Genomic DNA, 21,145 nt, shown 5'->3' on the forward strand with positions numbered 1-21,145 from the left:
TAATTGCTGGGACAGCATCAGCATTGTTCCATAAATTTTCAGCTGACGGAAAATCGTGCGCTGAAACCAAAAATCACTTCCGCCTGGTCATCGGCTGTTGGATGGGGTAATAGAGGGTTAAGGAGCCGAGAAAAGGGGCGGGGCACCGAAGGGCTGCACTTCACACATCATTTCCTCTGCTCAACATTTATTATGCCATTTGTGTGAGACCGAATTGTCACAATTAGTCGTCGGGAGTGGGAAAGGGACGCATCCAAAAGGGCCACAATGTTGCAGCTATATATAGACCTGTCCCCCGATTTTTCCCTCCGTTTTCCCCTTTCCACAGCCCCCATCATCCACTTCACCATTGTTGAGAGGCCTCGGATTCATTTATAATATTTTGTCATTGTCTGGTCCTGCGTTTGCTGTATTTTATTAATTTGTTTGTCATATTTTCACGTTTGTTTATTGATTAAAATGTGCGCACAGGCGTCTGACATTTTTGAGCGGGGTGGATGAGGAGGATTGAATGAGGGATTTAAATCTGGTGCCACCCGTTGCTGTTGTCTCTGCGGTTTCTGATGCTGTTGCTGTAATCTTTTCCTCTTTTTTTTATTTGTTGTAAACATGTGTTGCCGGCAACATTATCACTGCTGTTGCTCTTGTTTCTGCTGTTATTGCCGCTGCATTGTTATTTTTATTTCACCCCACAACACCCCACACTTCTGTTGGCTGTCTGGTATTTTAAATAAAACATCATTTTTGTAATTGTTGCCTCAGTGTGAAACATTCTATTGCCCCATCTTCGGCTCCCATGCCTTCCTTCCCCATTTCCCTATTTTTTGGTTACCTAGGGCCTAGGCTACAGTTGCAAACAATTCCCCGAGTTCGACCCCGACCCCACTTTTTCATTTTCCCTGTTTTGTTTGTACAAATTATTATGAATGATAATTTTGTCTGTCGCATTTTTCATGCATTTTTCCATCCTCTGACGCTTTTATGGCCTCTATTGTTGTTTTTATGCCTGTGGCTTTGTTTTATGAATTTCATAATTAATTGCGTTTGACATATTTTATATGCTTTGACTTTGGCAGTGCCTCTACCACCGACTTTTTATCCATTTTTACATTTTGATTGATTTTCCCTAATATTTTCTCATTCATCATCATTGTAAACCGAAGGCAGAGTATGTGAACAAAGGATGGAGAACTGAGTATTTGCAATTTTTTTTTTGCTACAGCCCACAAAAGGAGACTTTTCTATTTGTTGTACTTGTACGCTTATACTTAATTCTATTCATTTTAATTAGCTACAATACGATTATTGAGTTGAACCCAAAGCAGTCGCTGTCAGGCCCAAAAACATTTGTATTGTAATTGTCATTTGGGGCCATTCTTTTCTGAGAAGAGAATTTCCACATATGTAACTGAAGCTTGTCGCTGGCATTTGGCATGTTTTGGCCAAAGATAAATGGCAAAATACAATTAGCTAACTGAAAGAGAGAAGCCTCTTAGACCTCAACGTCGCGAGTTGGTTTTAATTAAAAGCAGATTAGCATTGCGCGTGCAGAAAATTTGCGTGGGAGGCCGGTTGGTGAAGCCCCGATCCGACATGCCACTCTTCCAGGAAAACGATTGCCCCACAACCCACCCAAATTTCCTTTGTTGGGGGTCGTGGGGGTCGACAGTCAAACGCAAACTCATTCGCTTTTCAGGCCATTTCAGTCGCATTTGTCTGGAGACATTGACAATGACAGCGGCTCAAGAGTAGCAAAGTATGTATTTTCCCGGGTGTATTTGGGTGTGAAAAGGTTCTGGGCTTGACTGTCCCAGACAATTGCCGGCATAGCATAAAGCCAATGGCATTTTGAGTGCCTGCTCTGCTGTTTTACTCGTTACTTTTAATTCCATGAGCTTGAATGAAAATTTTTTATGCATATTTCTTAAATGCAACACTCCTTTGAGTGTGGGGGCTGTCGTTCCGCATCGCCGTACCTCCTCATCTGAAGGCCTTGGAAATCCTGCTCTGCCTTCGTTTCCCTCAGTGCACAGCAACTCCTTGTTACTCGCCACATCAGTCACCGCTCACTTGACACATTTCGCCTGCCATGACGCAATTGGCACGAAAACATGCCCAGCACATGGGCAATAAAAGTTGCCAGCTACTCCAGTTGCTGCTCCTCTTGGTGCTGATGACTTAAAAATAGCTACAAGTTTTTCACACCAAATTGCCAGAGCGTCGGGGCGTTGGGCGTACCAACAAATTGAAATGTTGATTTCCAAGTTTCGGGGCTTCGTCAGACTATCAGCTGTCAGGTGAGCATAAGACTCAGTCGGAGAAAGTCCCTCGGATTGTCATAAATCTGTCGTTGCAGTCGATGACATTGATCCCAAAGGTGGTGCTATATTGGGATGGTTCCGGACTGTTCGGTGGCCTAAGCCCGTGGCTCTTCCTGTTGCAAGCGACCCAAAAAACAATTTAATTTTGTTCACAGAAAGTCGAACATACTATGTCAGCTTAATTACTTTGATATCCACGTGTGATTAAGAGATTGATCCAAAATATACGATAATACGAATAATAAATAAATAATACGATCTTTTGTACTAGTATATAGTTTCAATTTGGGTTAAATGAGAGGCGAAATTATCTCTTTAAATGGCAGTGATTGGTGCATAATTTTTTGCATATAATTGATGCAGATGGTGAATAATGCACTTTCATTAAATACCCTTTAAAATTTATTTTCCACCCCTCATGATCGGCATGCGGTTAATCCCCCTTGGAGCCAACTGGCCCGCTCCATAGCCCAACTCTCCCCATGTGGCAACTTTCCCACATTTGCGGTTCTTTCCATGCACAGAATTTTGCATGAATGGCTTTCATTCATAATTATATTTTGTAAATTCATAAGAATTAATTTTTGAATTTGTTTTTATTTCACTGATGGTTTTTTTTCAAGTGGATTTCAGTGGCAACTTGACTTTGAATCTTTGCGCTGCCTGCTTCTGTTTCCACTTTGCCGCGAATTAATTAAAAGCTTTGCCCCCGAGTTTAGAGAATGGTGGGCATTCTTTTTGGGGCTTTAGCTTCTGCTGATGCCACGCCTATTTTAGAATTTAACTCGCGATTCGCTGAGCGTGCGAAATTTATAAATGAGGCAACAAGACGCAGAGATGGAAATTCTTGCGAACTTTTGAGCTGAGTTGTTTTATGGTTTTTTGCGGAACTTAAGTCACAAATAGGATTGCAGAAAATGGGTCTGGAGGCCATGTCCTAATGGAACTTGTTTTTACTTTTATTTTTTTCTTAGCTCATCTCAAAAAGCATCATAATTTTAGGAACTGATTTGGTTCGCAGCCCTGACCCAGCTAATAACATTTGGCCTTTTCCGTTCCTTCATTTTTTCTGGCCAAATCTCACCCAAAATCCAATTACGAAAAGAGAAGGAAACCCAAACTAAGGTCGAATTTTTCCCACCCACCTATCCATACGCCCAAAATCCTCCCCCGCACACCCACACACACAGACCCCCAACAAAGCACTTGAAATCCAATTTTCATAATAAGCATGAAAGGCAAGCGCCAAAAAAAGGCAGAATAACGGATGCGAATTTAATAATAATATAATTTCGGCACAATTATCTCAACAAATTAAGCCAAACCGCCAAGCCGAGCCGAGCAGTTCAGTTCAAGTGAGCAGATCTAACACGGTTTCCTTGTTATTATTGTTGCTGTTGTTATTGGGTGGGGCTAGGGGCTAGGGGCTAGGGGGCTGGGTGGATGCTGGTAGCTGGTGGCTCCTTTTGACCCACAACGACAGCTCATTTTGCGGGCAACTCTCGTGGAGCACATGGGCCTGAGGTCGGGTCGGGCCCTCGTTCTATGTAATTAAATTGAAATTTCAATATTGCGAGTGCCCTGGCCCCGAGCTGAGGCCCGGCAGTTGCAACTGGAGAAGGGAAATCGTGGCAAGGGGAAAGGCTATGGTGCCAGAGAAGCAGCAAGAGCTGGACCTGGAGCGGGAGTCGTAGAAGCCGGATCCAAGCGCCGGAGAGAATCCGGCGGAGGACCAGCAGCTGTCGTCGCGTTCGGCGAACTCGGCTGATTTATAAGCCGCGGCCAAAAATGCTGCAAAATTAAAGTGTAATTTATGTGGCAGACTCTCGCATATCCTGCGGATCCTGTTTATCCGCCGCCAAGTGCGTGAGTTGTCCGCTGCTAGGCGACCTTGCTACAAAGCCCAATACCCACAGCACCTATTTTGCCTTCACACTTGAAAAAAAATTATAAAAAAATGTCCTTGTTCTGTGCGGTGAGGTTATTAAAAATTCCACACAAATTTCTTGGCTCTCCTGGCTTATGCTTGCTTTTTAGTTTGAGTCTAAAGTCATAACTGAAATATATTTTTTATAGTTTCAAGCTTAAAGGCAAAAGTCCTTATTTTGAAATATTTTTGAGTACTAGTTTCTTAGCTTTGACCAAAGACTTTAATTTCAGTGATTGAATCAGCGATGTATGAGAAAAAATGAAAATACTTGGCAGACTTAATGTTGCCTGGCCAACTTTGACCCGCCAGCACTTCACCTGCCAACTGGCACCACCACCCCGACCATACGCAAAGTGTTAATGTGTTTATGGAGCTGGTGACTTCGCCATACGTCCATGGTCCTGCGTAGCCCACTGCCTCTTCTCCACCCCCGTAGGATTCCCCCTCGTTACTTGCCGCTCAGAGTGTCCTTCGCTCTTTTGCGCCGTTTGCCACTTGAGTTATTTAAATTGCGTAAGTGGAGCTGGCTGTGGGGCTGGCGAAAAAAAAGATTGATAAAATATGTTAATTGCGCTTGTTGTGCCTCGAGGCGAGTATCTGCAACAGAGGCAGTTCTTGCATGAAATTGTCGCCAACAATGCTGAAAAGTTAATTTTCTTGGCATTCTGTAGCATGAATTTAAGGCGTTTTAATTATGTTTATTGCATACCTCACGATTCACAGCCACCACACCCACCAATCCCCCAACCACAGCTGCAATAGGTGGGTTGGTGGCTTGGTAAGCGGGTTCTTTGTTTCCAACGACTCAATGGCACAAACAGGAACAATTGCAGAGAATTTCAATGGTCTGAGCGGGTCTTTGCTTTGCTCACCTGACCATCTAATTAACCCAATTTCCAGTTCACGCTGGTGCCCAATTGCAATACCAATCTCGCATTGTCGTCTGAGGTTTGTCTTTTCGGTTAGTTGATAAACATTCGTATCGCATTCCCATCCAGTAAGTGCGTGAAATAGGCGCAGAAACCCTAAAATCCCGAAACCAAGCCACACTGATCAGCAATCATATTTGGCCAAGGACAGGTTATTATCAAGTAAACAGCGGGAGAGATAGGAATGCGGCTGAAATGTGCCAAAACCCAGGCATAGCCGCACAAAACTTCAATTGAACAAAGTTTGCCGCTCACCTGCCGAGTTGATTGTTCTAAATAACCAGCAATTATTTCAATTATAACTCACACCCTGCTTGGCTGCTTGCCGCTTGGCTTGAATAATGTATGGAATAAGCTAAAGTCTCCCACAGCTCTTATTGCCTTGTAGAACATAATTGGAGCATCTGGTTATCTAAGTCGGCTCTGTTTAAGAACCAAGTCTGAGGGTTCGCAGTGAGTTCAGGCTTGAATAAGTTTCAAGAAACGGCGCAATTGGTATAGGAGGTTAGTAAAACCCTAATTTGCAGTAAGCTTATTATTGAATGCGGATTATTGACCTTATAAAGCCAATTAATATGTTTATTAATTCTAAAGCTTAGTCCCAGTGATATATAATTTATGAATGTATCCTTGCCTGGCAATCATTTGCCCAAAATCAACAATTTAAACATGGTATTGGCAAATAGTACATACACTTGGACCATTTTCACGCTTGACCCACAATCAACATATTCCCCAGTTTAGCCTTTGACTCGGAACATTCAGTTAAGAGTATATGTACAGCTTTGAGTTCCTTTTAGCCAAAATCCTGCCTGTTATTGGCAGCCAATAGAGGGTTTTCTCTCTCGTTCTATCCTGGTCTTGGCAATTATTCGTGAGGTTTGCATCTGTTATGCTTGGGTTGGGTCCCAAGCCCAGGGTTACATAATCAAAAGCCAGGAGGCAGGGGCAACAAAAACAAGTAACCGATTGGAGGCATCTTTTATGTAGCTTGACTTTTGCCAGCGATCCGAAGCAGGCCAAAAATAAAACTTCCGAATTTTTTGTTGTTTAGTGTTTGTGTGTGTGTATGGTGCCCTCTATATTCACGTGGGTTTATAAATACACCTGAGGTCATGATATCATTACCAGAAAATAAATTCCATAATCGATTGTTGTTACTCGACTGTTGGAGTTTATAAAATAAACTTTAAGGGGCTTTTTGGAAATAGCAATAGAGTATCTTTTAGGAATCTGTATATCCTATTTTTGTGCGCCATATTGTGTTATTGAGAGTATGTGTGCTTGTGTGGGTGGAAGTGCGTATATGTTAGTGGCTTGTATATATCCTTCCTGCTTCTTTCCTGGCGTCTTTGGCTTTTGTTGACTCAATTTCCGTATTTAATGACCCGTTGCCAAATATGCCTGAAATTTTCAAGCCGATTCCAGCTGCTGCCTATTGGCACACACATGTGAGTTCCGTTTGTGTGTACGGTGTATGGTGTGTTTGCTTGTGTGTGTGTCACTGTGGTTTCATGATTCAGTTTCCCAAAAAAAAAAAATGCAGGGCTTTACACTTTAAGACTGTCCGGTTGTGGCTACTAAATTAGGATTATACCGAAACGGATGGAAATGAAAACTCCAGGGCTTAAGGGCTTTCGAGAATCATCAGAACATATTGCCGCATAACCGAACCGCTAATGATTATCATTCCCTGAGCACCACCCACTACCATCTAGAAGCCAACTTAACATTTACCAATTCTCTATTAGCCAAGAGCTTCGCTGTGAACGTGAAATGAAAACAAATAACCGAAATGCGATACGCAATTATAGCTTAATCCCTGGCAATAATCAAATGCTATAACCTCGTGAACAACACAATAAGCAACATGTGAGTGCTGAGCGCCTTTGTGTGCGTTTTCGGGTATATGGGTTTCGTCTGTATGGGTGTCGCATTGCTTTTGATAATGGCGCATAAATGTTTTTTAACAACGCCAAACAAAGGCAATCGCAAAGCCCCTTAGAAAACCGAAACGAAACGAAACGAATAACGAAAATCAAAGGGGAGTTTGAGGACTGCAAATTGTGGGCAAAGCATCATAGCACATAAACAACAATAAACACGCTTGTCGACCTAACCATTCCCCACCTTCCCGGGCCATCCAGCCACATTTGACCATATTATTGGGAAAGGATATATATAGGGTTCTATGGCCCGATTCGAGTTGAGTGAGACGGCGACTTTGGCATGCAAGGGGCGTCGTCGTCTTTGTCCTTTGGCCGACTCTTGTTTTCAATCCTTTGCACAAATAAAGTTTTTATGATGGCTATTTGTAACCTTTTCGGATTTGCCACCGCCAACGCTTTTCCACTCAATACGGCCTAATAGCGGTTAGGTCCCTTTTCTCTCCACCCAGCTTTGATTTAAAAATATGTTTTATCCCGGCAATCATTTAAAGGGAATGTGATTGTGTCCCTTTACATTTGTGTTATGTGACTTTGTCGGGCATATTTCTTGCCCACCCGATAACGTTGTCCTCATCTTCTTGACATCCTTGTTGAACAAATTCCTTTTGCATTTCGCATTGCCATCCGAGATGTCTGCAACGAACGCATTTCCACGCTGCTGCTTGCTTTAAATTGCCATTTAATATCCTTTTCTCTTGTCATTAATTTTTGCTTCTGGTGTGGTATTTACATATATCAGAAATAATATTTGGACTGGCGAGCAATTTTTATTCAATATTTATTATACTGCTTAAACACATAATTATATTGTATTAATCACTATTTATTTTTGTTTTTTATGTCGGTTCTGATTGAATTATTATGCACATGCGAGGTTGACCTTTTTCCAGTTGTTTGTTTACTCATTAAATATCAATCTTTTAATTACGAAGAAAATAAAGGTTTGCTATTCCGTTGAAAATCGTATTATATTGCTAGTCCATTCATTGTTGATGGGTTACACGAAAAACTCTTTGAGACGTAAAACTTAAAAGAGTAATATCCTGGACTTACTTTTGATCATAACTTAATATGGTCATTAAATCTTGTTTTTTATTCCCTGGGATAGTAGGCTTTCCAATGCCTATTGTCTAGACCACCTACATACATTCTTCGACAACGTCCAAATAAGTTTATTTCTTTTGAAATCGCCCGACAAAGGGAATTATGTGCTTATGCGATAAATTTTTTATGTAATGCCAAAAGTTTTCTGCTGCTACTACATAATTCGCAACGCTACATAAAACTGGACGAAAAAATAGAGAGTGGCTAACTACTAAAAAGTCAATGTTGACATGCCAACAAAATGAACAACAAACTAACTAACAATGAGGGAGCAGTTTCGAAACGAAAAGCAAATAAATGAATTGTTGTTAACTGGCATATCAAAATGTGTCAATAAAAAACCATAAAAATATGATTCAACTCGTGCGTGATGAGCAGAGATCACAGCCCTTCCCCTCGTTGCTCCAAGTTGCTTGCTTCATCAACGACAACATGAGCATTATTGTCATTCGCATTTGAATCCTGTGTGTGTGGACCGTACAAGATATATACGGTTTGGTAGCGTGTTTGTCACACATATCCAATAAATTTACATTTTTATCGAAAAAGTTTCTCCCTCATGTTGCTGCTACTGCTTCACCAAAGCGGAAATATCAAAAATAAATCTCTGGCTTGTTTCCGTTGTTAGAATGCGAATAACAGCGTCTAACGCTTGTAATTGGCACACACACACACACCCAGACTGCCACACAGACACCAGCACAGCTCCTCCCACATACACAACCATGGCCGCTGACACATTTGAAACAAAAACATCAATTTGCGACTTTTAATGGCATCATCATTGACTCAATCAGCAGTGAAACTTTCATTTGCCACACATCCAATCTCCGTCAGAATCGAGGACGCAATACCAATGGCAACCGCTCGTCGTCTGCATCTTATGCTCTGCACTTTTTTTTTAATTCCCGGGAAAATTTGTACTTTTTTTGGAACAAAATGAATTGGAGAACCGAAATAGAAAATGTGTCTCTTCTAATGTAATTTCACAGAATCTATTGTTTACCTGTCTGTACTAGTCCAGAAGTTCTCATTGTGGCGTTCCTCATTTGGGAAATTCTTCTTTGATGGTTAAGACGCAGTTTTCAATTCAATAAAGAGATTTGTTAAAAATGTTGTTAGATAGTTAAAGAATCCGTCTACGAAACTTTTATGGTATTTTGCTCGGATGTAAATTGTAGAAGATATAGGCATCACTGTGAGACATATGTGTCCTTGTTTACATTCATTCTTTACTTTTCAAAGTGGTCCAAAACCAAAAAATTTTACAAAAAATCTAAAAATGTTTTCGATTCAGGGTATTGTTGCAGATTGATGGAGAATAAAACTACAAATCTTTTAAGGTTCGCTCAAGGATCGGGTATAAATTGGCAAGGATACGGTCATCCCTGTGGGAGTGAAGGTGCATCCCGTACATTCCCAACTCTTCAAAGGGGTCTGACCTTAAAATTTGTCAAAAAACCGAAAAATATTTTCGATTTAGGGTTTTGATGCAGATTGGTGGAGAATCGATTTGAAAATCTTTTAAGGTATTCCGCTTAAGGATCGGATGTATTTTGGAAAGGATATAGATATAACAAGAAATTATTTATTACTTTTCTAGTTGTATACTCTTAGAGGTCAGCAGTAGCGGATATTTTACGACTCCTTTATGGTTTGAGTGCCACAGAAACTTCTTCAGCTTCTTTAGTTTTTAAACATTTTAGCAAAGGAAGACTACTAACCTTAAGGAAACCTTTTTTGCGAGATAATTTATTTATGACTTTAGTTTCGTAGTTTGGCTTTCAGAAACAATACTATCATCCCCGCTCCACATTAGGCTATGTTTGTTGCCTGTTACCACTTTATTGCCTATTGTCTTGGGCTGTTCGAGCATGCTGCTTGTCAATTCCATGCCCCTGCATTAGTCACGAAACTCGCCCTGCGTCACTCTGACCATTACCCTCTCCCAGAGCTTCCCGGCCCGGACGTCCCAGCCAGTGCCATTCATTGCGGCTGTCATTCAGCCATTCATTGCGGGAAAACGCGCTCAGTACGTCTTGGTAACGGCTGAATGTGGCGTGTAGGGGTCAGGAAAAGCTGAGAGCAGCAAAAGGAGCAGAAAACTGGCCCTCGACTTGTTATTTCAATGCGTCTTCAAACGCACTCCTCGGCATTTCATTACATGGGCGTGAATGGGACTAGTGAGTGCCACGAAATGGATAGCCGGCCAGGCAAACAGTTGTTTTGGAGGTGCGGGCGCTGTTGACCTTTGATGGATGGCGACAGCTGAGGTCAGCTTTCCAAAGAGTTGAACTCCAGACCAGTTAATTTGATGAGAAGACAAAAAAACGAATACGAGAATGGTGAAGTATGATGCTAATATTTGGGTATTTATTATCTTACTTTGCGTCAAAGAGCATAAAGTGTATAAATGAGTGAATGTAGAGGTGGCTAAACTACAAAAATATTGATGGTTATTTAATCACTAGTAGTGCCTTCTAAGATTACCACACCTTTTTTTGACAATTGCGATTATCAATAATTAAACGCCTTTGATCTAGAATAAGAACCCTGAGTGTTACCTCAAAGAATTATTATAATTTCCAGAATAAAATGTAAAATTTCTCCCCTTTCCTCCATAGGTATTGGGGATTTTATATCAATAACTACCAAAAAAATGTATTCCTCACTCTTTTCCACGGCAAGTGCCCCTTAACAACTTCGTAGCTGAAGCTTAATCAGGGCATCAGTACTGGGAGGTCCTTGGGCGGGGGAGAAATTAAAAACACTCATGCATAGATAATACCCGAGTCGTGCCGCAGTTGCTAGCCAGAGTTTACCTACATAGCTGCCAGGAGCGCAAGTCGATAAGCCAGTCGCGCGAGGGAAAAGGATTTTAGCTAGATGAAAAAATGCCAGAACTGGGTAAAAGCTGGAAAGTCTGGTCATATTTACGTAAGCTTAAATCGCTCCATGTGTCCGTATGTGTGTGTGTACTGGTGTGCATGATGGAGAAGCGTTCGCCATGTGCTGCAAATTTTTGCAGCTCCTTGCTGTTCCACGGCGTTCGTGGTTCGGCTCCCTTGCCTCGAATAAACTATGCGGCGGCCACAGTGCGTATGAGTTATGCAGATAACACTCAGTTCGAAAGCGACAGTAGCGGCTTGCTGGCCAACCACAGAAAGCGTTTTACTCAAAGGCATCGTAACTCTTTTGAGGCGACTTCTTTGGCTTTATTCCCAGCAATCCCTGGGTTTACTTTCTTCCAGTCACACCGCGAAAAAAATTCATCAGTCGATCATTGATACATGCATAAGAAAATCTTTTTATACCACACAGTTAATCATTCAACTAATTATTTATTTTTTAATGACTCTGAATGTAATAAATTATTTATAACATGTAATCCAAAATATTTTTTTCAAGAACTTTTTCTTCTGTATACTATTGTCTTTGTGGCAACTTTAGTTTTTTTGCTCTTTTGCGAACTGTTCTGAATTATTGGCAACTTGGGGGAGGTGAGTGGGAACAAGAACCAGAAATATGAAACCAAGTCTCGTAGATTCTTCTTTGGCCTGACAAAAGTTTCCATCTCTGTATTATTTTTGAGAGATCATATTTTTTATCTGTGTCCCGCGCGTAGCTGCTCAAATTTAAATTAAAACTTCGGCACTTTTGCATTTTATCCTTGACTTTATGACTTTGGGTTAACATGGCAATGAAGTGATGCCGCTGCTCAGCTTCGCATTCGCCTCATTTCGATGGAGGGCGTGGGGTGCGTGGGAAACTTTGTGTCGACATTTTGCGGTTGTAAAGCGTCAAACGCTTAAAACTTAAATAGTTTTTCCTCCTCTTGCTGCTGCTTCGTTATTTTTTATTGTTTTATTTTGGGCGAGTGAAACGTTTTTGCTTTTATCGTTCAAGTTTGAGGGCTTTGGTTTTGCATTAAAAAAAGTTTGACTGGAAATTCATTTTCATCCTTTTACTCTCCGCCAGTGTCTCTAAAAACGCTTTTTGCATTTAGCTTAATTTTATTAAAATTTTGCATATTTGTGTAATATTTTTTTTCTCTGGGCGTCACCCACAGATATTTTTTATGAGGGCCAAAGGGCTTATTTGAATATTTTATAAATTTTTCATTCGCGCCTTATTTCGCAAAATATTTTCGCACACATTCTTTGGACAACTTTGACATTGAGTCGTGCGCATGTGTGTGTAAGTGAAGTGTGTGCCGAGAAGCGAGGGAGGAGGGGGTTGAGTGATTCTCAGTGTGAGTGTGTGGCTATATGCTAAATGTCTGAAACACGTCTGTCTGGTAGCTGGTTGCCAAAGGCCAGCACACATTATGCTCTGGTCTTGGATCCTGCACTTGCCCCGAGGAACCTTTCCCCTGCAGCTCATTCTTTCTCCCCCCTACCCTGCCCCCACAAAGTAAATTTGCATACACCCCACACACATGGGTGTGCGGTTTGGCATTCATTTTCAGTCGAAATTTATGCAATGGCTTAAATAAGCGCAAAAATGCCATTTTACCCTCAGCAAGTGACAAAATGTGTGTTTCCCAGAACATAAAAAAAATAATTATGCAACGAATATAAAATATTTTTTGGAAGAAAAGCGAAAACCTCAGACATGCAATAAAGGAATTTTATTGAAATAATTTTATATTTTACATAAAAATGAATAAAAAATACATAAAACTATTTTTGAGGTCCATGTTTCAGCTAAACGAACGTATTTATTTATTTAGCTTCAACATCGCTTTCAGTGCATGGTAATTGATTTTATGTTTTTTGCATGAACTCTGGCAGGTGCTTGAACAAACTCGGGCAGAGTGAAACTTTATGCAATTGATAAAATGTTTTCGAAAAGCATTTCCATGCAGACTTTGAGCCATTAGGGAGGGGTCCCATGGGTATTTACACATTTGTCATGAGCATGAGCACTTCTCGACCAAAGACCACCGACCGCATTTAGTTTCGTTGTTGATTAAGTGCCAAAGTGCAAGTTGAGGCCGGCAAAACTTTATCCTGGTCTTGACCAGACCAAGAACAAGACCCAGAACTCTTGGCTCTTAATAAAAACAAGATTCTTGGTTTTATCTGGTATCTTTCTGGAGATTTCGTTTCGTAGTTTCGCCCACAACTCTTCACAGTTGAAAGACAAACACAAGCGCATGGCCAACGTGTCTCATACTTGATTTTATATGCAAAGTACTTGCAGCGTTTTATGTGAGATTCAATTTCCCACACACCACCTTCTCAGCCGCTTGCTGCTTATGCAAAATCAATAAAAAGCATGTGGAAAGTGGGAAAACAGAGTGCAGGGAAAATATTTACGCATGTCAAAGGGGTTATAACACCTAACCTGTGTATCTGTCCTTTGGCGAAATCGAAGCCAAAAATAAACCGAAAAGAAGCGAAAGAAAGCAGTACAAAGTGTTGTCAAAAGGTTTTGGGGGATCTGAGGTGATGGCTCCATTTCGAGGAATTCGGAGAAAAAGAAAGAGTTGGGCGAGGCATCAGAAATCAATTTCCTGTGGCGCCAAATGGAAAGCGAAAACTTTGCCGAAAGTTAAAGCCAAAATGATGGCAAGGTAACTTCGACATCAACTTTTACCTGTCGCTTTCGCTGCTGTGGCAATAAAAGCATTGGCAGCTGCTGCCACAATCAGTCAAACAATCAATAGTTTGATTAGGTTTCTGTGCCACATGTTGACTTTAAGCGAAAAATTAGCTCTAAGCCCCAAAAAACTTTTACCGCCCATCCGCCGCATCCCTGTCTTCCTGCCACAACAAATAAACAAAAACGAAACTTTGAACTGTTGCCGGTTATCTATGGGGCCAATGGAAAACTTTGGCACAGCTTCCCGAAAAAAAGATACAACAAATAAATGGAGATAGAAGGGGCACATGGTACATATGCTTGCTGCCCGTGGCACTCGAGTTGACATTTATACGAGTATGCAACAAGGAAAACAACTCAAAGTCAAAATGGCCAAAATATGCACATAAATTTCATTATCCAAAGTTGCTCGGCTACAAATAAGACCAGCAACTGGAGCTATGGAGGAAACACAAATGAAAATGTGTCCGGATAAAGTTGCAAATGTGCAGAGATAAGCGCATACAGCGCTCCCCGCGCAAAACACTGCAAAACAACATCAACGAGTCTAAAATATAATGAAATTAAACAAATTGCTTGGATTTACCTGGGCGGCTACCTTGCCTCCTTAGCCTGTCCCGGCTTTTTTGAATCATTGTCAGCGAGTGGCAAAGTTTTTCTTCTATTTATTTCCCCTTCCGTCTGACAAATCCCACGCCGCCTTTTTCGACATACAAATGAGTTGACTTACTGGGATGGGAAAAGGATCTGAATCCAGAAGCTGTTTCTGGAGCTGCTACTTCTTCTGCTGCTGCTGCCCGCTGTTGCTGTTGCTGCACAGCAAACGGCAATTCATGTAAATTGCTTAATTTATTAGACTTTTTCAGGCGGAGACCCCCTGGTTTTCTCGCCCTCCTCAACCAAACGCCACGCAACTTCCTGACTTTGACAGCGTCGCGACTTTGGCTTAAGAATTACCAATTGTTGTTGTGCTGCCGGCTTTTCTATTTGCGCTACGCTACAATTTCCTGCTCGTGCCTTGACTGGCTTTTGTCTCGGTGGGGAAAAAAAAGTTTCGTCGCGTTTCCTCAACGCTGTTTTACTTTGTTTTCCTTCTTATTTTCTTCTTCAGTTCGTTTAAGCACTGAGCGGCTTGGTTTCGTTTGGTTCTGTGTTTTTCTGCGAATTTGTTATCTTAATTCATGTCATTTAAAAAAGAACCAAAAAAAAAGTCAGCCACCATTTGTTTCTAAATAAAACTGATGGCAATTGAATTCATTGTAAATGAGGAAAGGCAGGGCCCCGAGTTTTGTGTAATACGCGGACAGATTAAAAGTTTTTCCTCGCAAATAACGTATACGCCGCCTGTGCCAAGTTTGTGACTCACGTTACGCATACGCCTCGTTGGCCAGGAGTATAGCCCTAGGTTGGCCGGAGGGTAGAGAAAGGGGAGCATATTCAAGCCGTGTCAGCTTAATGGCAGCATTCATACAAATCACTGTTACCCGCCCGCCGCTTCCGGGCTGCCATTGCACTTTTCAGTGCTGCTTTCTTGTTTTCCATGTTTTTGCTGAATTTTTGCCTTTTTTCTCGTTTTTGGGGGGGTGTAGCTGCCTGAATTTATATGGGGAAAATTCAAGAATATAGTCGGAAAGGAGGCGGAAAACAGCGCGCCAGCGTAAAGTGCAAGAAAAGCGCGCCGCACTCACAAACACTTGGAAAAATGGCAGCTCACATGTTCAAAAACTAGGTTACAAGTTGAAACGTGAAACTTAAACGTGACGGGAAGGCAGCATCTTAAAGTTAACACAGAATTTTGAAACATACCCGGCTAGAGATGGCGTTATGAGTGATACTTGTATTGAAATTTTAGTTTGCGGATTTGCAGTTGCATATCTTTTCCTAGCTCGATCTCCACTCGCTTCCCACAACTGAAAACTTGACTACGCGTCGTCTCACTTCGCCACTCGTCACTTTGCCACTTTGACTTTTTGCCACTTTGCCGGCTTGGTCAGAACTGCTTGGCTATGTTGGCTGCTGGCAACTGGTTCGCGAATCGACAGTCCCGACGTGGCCGGGATTTTTGCGAATTCGCCGCAACAGCTTCGGCGTTAAAAACGAAGAGAGCGCCAGGATTATTGCGAAAAGTCACTCGCTCGCTCTTAGCGGGCGTATAACAGTTTTTCATGCTCCAGTTTGTGTGTGGAAAATTGTGTCATTAGGTGCATTTGTTTTCGTTGTGCTGTCCACTGAGCCACCCACTATTTCATCCACCCGCCACCCCCCGCCACGGTGCCACTTTGCCACATTTGTTGTTGCTGTTTATTTGCTTCATCTTCATGGCGTGTCACTTTTCGAGTGTGTGTGTGTGTGTGTGTGTGTCAACCTGGCGCCGCTCATCTAACTAAATGCCAACAATTATGTTTTGGAGTCTCATTAGTTGCAACTTAAAGTGTTCTAATGTGTTGCCGTGTGTGAAGAACGATGCCGTTAATGATGTAAGCGTCAGGTGTGAGCTGAAAGCTGAGAGCCAGGAGATTCAGCCATAGTGCCAAAATCAAGTCAAGTGGGCTCTAACCAGCCCATCCCGCCTATATACATACATGCACATATACATATATATACTTTTGGGGTCGAGTTCGTGCCACATGGCGCTTTGTTAATTGGTATTACCTGACCCACACTGAGAATAATTTTTTATCTACTCTGATATCTTGCTGCCAAGTCTGGGGGACTGGGAAAGAATTCTCCAGTCATTTTTTATCACAATTAATGTATATTATTTGAAATTTGTTCTTCTTTTTTATTTATTGTATTCCTTTGTGTTTCGTGTATGAAAATTTGTTTCCTCCATTGGTTCCAAAACCCCAAACCAAATGGACTCGATGACAATGCTAGGGCATCGAGCGAACTGAGCGCCAAAAACAAAACAAAACGTGCAGCACAATGTGGCACAACTAATCACGCTGACGTTGACAGAAAATGCACTAAACAAAGAGCCAAATAAACCGAAACACACAGCCGCCACACACCAAACAGAAGGGCCCATAAAAATCGCATAAGAGCGTTATCCAGCGAACAGGTTTAATGAATGCTCCGTGTTCGGGTGTGGGTCTTGGTTTACGGATCCGGATGCGGGGTCCGAGAAAACGGAACCAGCAGACACACAGGTTAGCAGGTGGGGTTCACGTTGCTGCCGTAGCCAACTAATTTAAGCTGCGCCTTGTTATAATTACGCCGCGCAGCAACAAAGCTGTTGGAAAATGATGCGCACGTGACATCCGGCACGGTCCTGCCGTCCGCAAGACCATACCGAGTCAAAGGACACTGCGAGGGGGAAAACCAGAAAAGGAAAATCAGCCATCAGCCAACAGCCAGAAGAGCAAGCCACAGCGTCAAAAAAAAGAAAAGAAATGAGGAGCAACCCAGGAAAACGGGGCAAAAAAAAAAACAAAGGCCAGGCCAACGAGTCACACGCTCCAAAAGCAAACAGAACAAAATGCAAGTTCTCGCGGGTGTAAAATAACCGACCCCTCAGCCAGCTTAGTTTTTAGAAAATTATGAGTGGGTGGCTCTGGCGTTTTTGCATTTTTTATACAATTTTCTGGGATTACTTGCACGCTGGAGTGAAAAAAATGAAAAAGGCGAAACGGGGTGGGACTCAAGAAAATTAGTCGCGCTTTTCGCTCGCGTCGGAAAGGAATAAAAAGTGCAGCCAAGGAGCGAACTGTAAATTTACTTCCGCTGCAAAGTGTGGGCGTGCTGCCCCGTTTGCTGACAGCTGACTTGTGGGCGGGGCGCGGTAGGTTGCCGCCGGGCGTGGCCAGTAGGTGGACAGGGGCAAAAAAAATGCAACTTTTTCTAATTAAGCGTACGTGCGACTGTCAACGGCTTCAGCTGCTGAGGCAGCGTGCTCTTTACTTGTATAACTTATTGTCGTTGACAATAGTTTTAATTGAAAAGCGCCCGGCTCCCGTTCCGGTACGTGTGTATGCTTGAGCCGAGGGCAGTGGAAAACCAACTCCTGAGCTCCAGAGCTCACCTCTGACAATTCAATCAACGCTACAAATGCTGACTCGTTTATTTTTTAAGATGCTCTGAAGCTAGATAGCTGAAGCTGCACTAAAGAAATTATGGGATTCCCTTTAAAAGTATGTATTAGAAAAAAAAATAGTATAACTCTACAAAGTGTTTTAGGAAAATTTTTGGAAAAGTGGAATATTATTAGATAGTGATACAAATTTAGCTGTTTTATAATGCTACAATTTTTAATATTTTCTTCAAGTGTCGGAGCTAGAAACCGTTGGCAGCTTATCCGGCATTTGTCTTTGTAAGTGCGTCTTGGTTGGGGCTCCAGTCTTGGCCAACACTTAGCTGCTGACCAGGTGCAGCTTTGGGCCAAGAGCTGCTCTAATTGAAGTTCCCATTGAAGCTGTCCTTGTTGGAGTGGGAGAGGGAGTGGCAGTGGGTGGATGGGCGGTGGCATAACTCAGCCGCATGCTAAATCAAGAAGCTTTTCAGCTCGGAATCCATTTCCCATAGTCATGCACTGGCAGCGAACATTTATCAAGATGATGGCACATGCACAGTTTACCTGTGCGCCATAAATAAGTAAGGCATCTGCCCTCCCTTCAGTGCCCCCAGTCCCCCCAAGCGATGCAATCAGCGCCAGGAATCCTCCACTGCCACGCCTCCCTCCGCCCAGTGTCTGAGCCTCAGTCTGCGGAGGAGGCTGCAAGTTTCTTAATTTTCGTGCGACGTGAATTTGCTCACACATTCGGTAAGTTTTGCGCCTACACCGGGCCACTTCTTTTCCTTTGTCTCTGAACTAGAGCACTGAGCGAAAGATTTTATAAATTTTGTCCAAAAAAAATATTTTTTTTTTTAAATATTTGTTTCAGAAAAAGAAAACATTATATTTTTACAATGGAACCTTTTCTGTAGTACAGAAGAAGCTCACCAGACACACTTATCCAAGATTAAGGAATAAATGCTTGTTTCCAGTTAAATCTTTTGTCCAATAATCAAATATTTTTAATTTTTATAGAAATATTTGCTTTAGTTTATTTTTAGTGAACTCCCTAGAATATTGTTGTGCAACTTGGTGTAGCAGAAAATCGCTTAAGACGCCGCTGCCGCTCCCAGCCACTCCGCTCAAAGTTTATCCCTTTTGGGGATGTAGCTGCCGTAGTTGTACCTTAGACTCCCACCTGGGTAAGTTTTGCCACTGCTACTACCTCAGTCATCAGTTTTGAAGTTGAAGCTGAAGTTTTTGCCGGGTTTGCATCTCTCGTTCCCCGTATCTGTTTCCGCATCTCAGTCTCCCTTTCCGGCTCAACTTCATCGACATCGTTTACTTTTCGATTCGTTTCGTTTCGTTTTGCAATCTGTAATTACGAGCAGCAGCCGCTTGTGATGCCTTTCGGTTTATCTTTCAACAGCTGCCAAGGAGCGACTTGTCTATAACCGGAAGTCCCTCCCCGATCTTCTTCATCTCAAGTTGAAATATAATCGACAATGTCGATTGGCGCGTGTGTTTTTGTGGTTTTTGCGATGGAAACTTTTATGTTAGTTTTGTTTTGGTTGGTATTTCTAATGCCTTGGAAAGGAGTTTTTGCCAGTTTTCTGATTGCGTCGAAAGGATTGCATATTTTACGATGATGTGCGTGGCTTTGTTTGTGTTGATGTTTGGGGTTAGTGTGTTTGTGTTTGGCACGCAAAGTGCGTTTCATCCCTGACTGGGTGGTTGGCTCATTAAGCTGCATTTGATATGCATACGATATTGGGAACGGGAACGGGCTGAAGCTTCGCCTGCTAATAAGTATCCATTCCCAAGAATCCTTTGACTGACGCTAATTAGAAAAGTTGGCTCAATCACGGGTAACACTTCCGCTCGTGCCCTTTTTTTTTTTGGGCCGCCATTAACGCAACACTGGCGCTAATAGAGTCGGCGACTTTATTGAGGACTTTGGCAATAAGAGTTTTCCAACAAGTTTAAAATTGTCTGCATGCCTTCGATGGCGCTGGACCAAGAAAAGGGTAAAAAATCAAGGCGCAAATGACGGTTCACTTAATTTGCATTTAATTACAAAGTTCTACAAAGGACAGCGATGCCAAAGAAAAAATTACACCCAACTTCTCAGTTACGCAAATATTTTATCAGATACTCCAGGCCATATCAGAACAAACAAGCATTTGTTAAATAAATAAAATTCATTCGGCTTGCTGTTTGTGTTTCCTCTTGTATTTTTACAACTCACTTTCAGTCATAACATTGGACTCGTTTACTCATATATTGGCCAGGCGGCACTTAAAAGATTAACAAACATTTGGAGCGGGGTGCCAGAAAATTGGGAGATATCATCAGCAAAGTTTTCGCGACCGCAACGAATAAACAAAAGTTTGGGGGGAAATCAGTTGAAAAGCATCTCACGCAACAGCGCCATGCGCCAAAAAATAAAAAAGGAAAATACAACATATAACAAATTGGAGAATAAATGGAAAACAGCAAGTAAAAACATGAATCCCGCTTAAATATATATTGAAAAAGTTTTGCTTATGATATTTTTATGAGGGATCATCAAATTGGCCAGCGCGGAGATGAGATGGCTTCTTAATGAAGTGGATGCTGCCGCAACAAAAGGCATTCAGAAATTAGCATTAGCACGCAGCCCACCTCCTTGACCCACATTTTGAGTGGGGCCAGAGCCTCTAGGTGGTGCCAGAAATTCAAGTGACGTGCGTGAACTTGCGCATTTCGTGCTCGTCCTTGTCGTGTCCTCAATGTTCCTGTTACGTCCCATTCCGTATCCCTCCACAGGCGTAGTCTGGAGATTCATATAACAGGGTTTTGGGTAAAATATTTTCTAGCTTTTATAATAATGTAAGAGGTAAGCTTTAATATTTATAATTTTTAAATAAGAAAAATTTTAAATGAATTATTTTACCCATCCCTATTGCTTACACCAGCGTCTTCTGGTTCTTTGTGGCATTTTTGAATTGCGTTGCCAAAATGGAAGCCATTAAACAAATGGCATCCCTCTTCTTTCCTCTGGATGAATATTTTTATGCTGCAACTTTCAGGCAAGTTCCTCATTGGAGTTTTGATTGATAAATGTATTATTTTTTATTACCGCGTGCTTTTCGTTTTCCATTCTCCATTTTCTGCTCTGCTTTTTATGAAGCCACCTGAACGTGAGTCGGTCCCTGAAAGCATCCTCTGACGGCAGTTAATTTTCAAATTAGCTGCCCCGGTCGAGAGCCTTTTAATTACAAATGCCATGGAGGCGCATTGTCGGCGGTTGGCGGCTGGAAATTGAGGAAGAA

The 21,145-nt window shown here is 42.0% G+C and overlaps 2 protein-coding genes across 3 annotated transcripts in view; one reads left to right on the forward strand and one right to left on the reverse strand.

Moving 5' to 3' along the window:
• Positions 1 to 15,864, reverse strand: part of LOC6499680 — a 31,949-nt gene extending 16,085 nt beyond the window's left edge. Inside the window, exon 1 of one of the 2 annotated variants that reach the window (XM_014910695.3) lies at positions 15,647 to 15,864. The gene's annotated coding sequence lies outside the window, so the exon portion shown is untranslated. Of the gene's footprint in view, positions 1 to 14,426; positions 14,620 to 15,646 lie in introns of those variants that run through there. The other variant, XM_001954126.4, reaches the window with a different exon arrangement.
• Positions 15,865 to 16,227: 363 nt separating this feature from the next.
• On the forward strand, positions 16,228 to 16,368 carry LOC116654525. The gene has a single exon (XM_032449724.1). It carries the CDS (start codon positions 16,228 to 16,230, stop codon positions 16,366 to 16,368), a length of 141 nt encoding a protein of 46 aa, XP_032305615.1.
• Positions 16,369 to 21,145: the final 4,777 nt, after the last annotated feature.

This window comes from Drosophila ananassae, chromosome 2L (genome assembly GCF_017639315.1).
Source record: "Drosophila ananassae strain 14024-0371.13 chromosome 2L, ASM1763931v2, whole genome shotgun sequence".
Taxonomy (NCBI): Eukaryota; Metazoa; Arthropoda; class Insecta; order Diptera; family Drosophilidae; genus Drosophila; species Drosophila ananassae.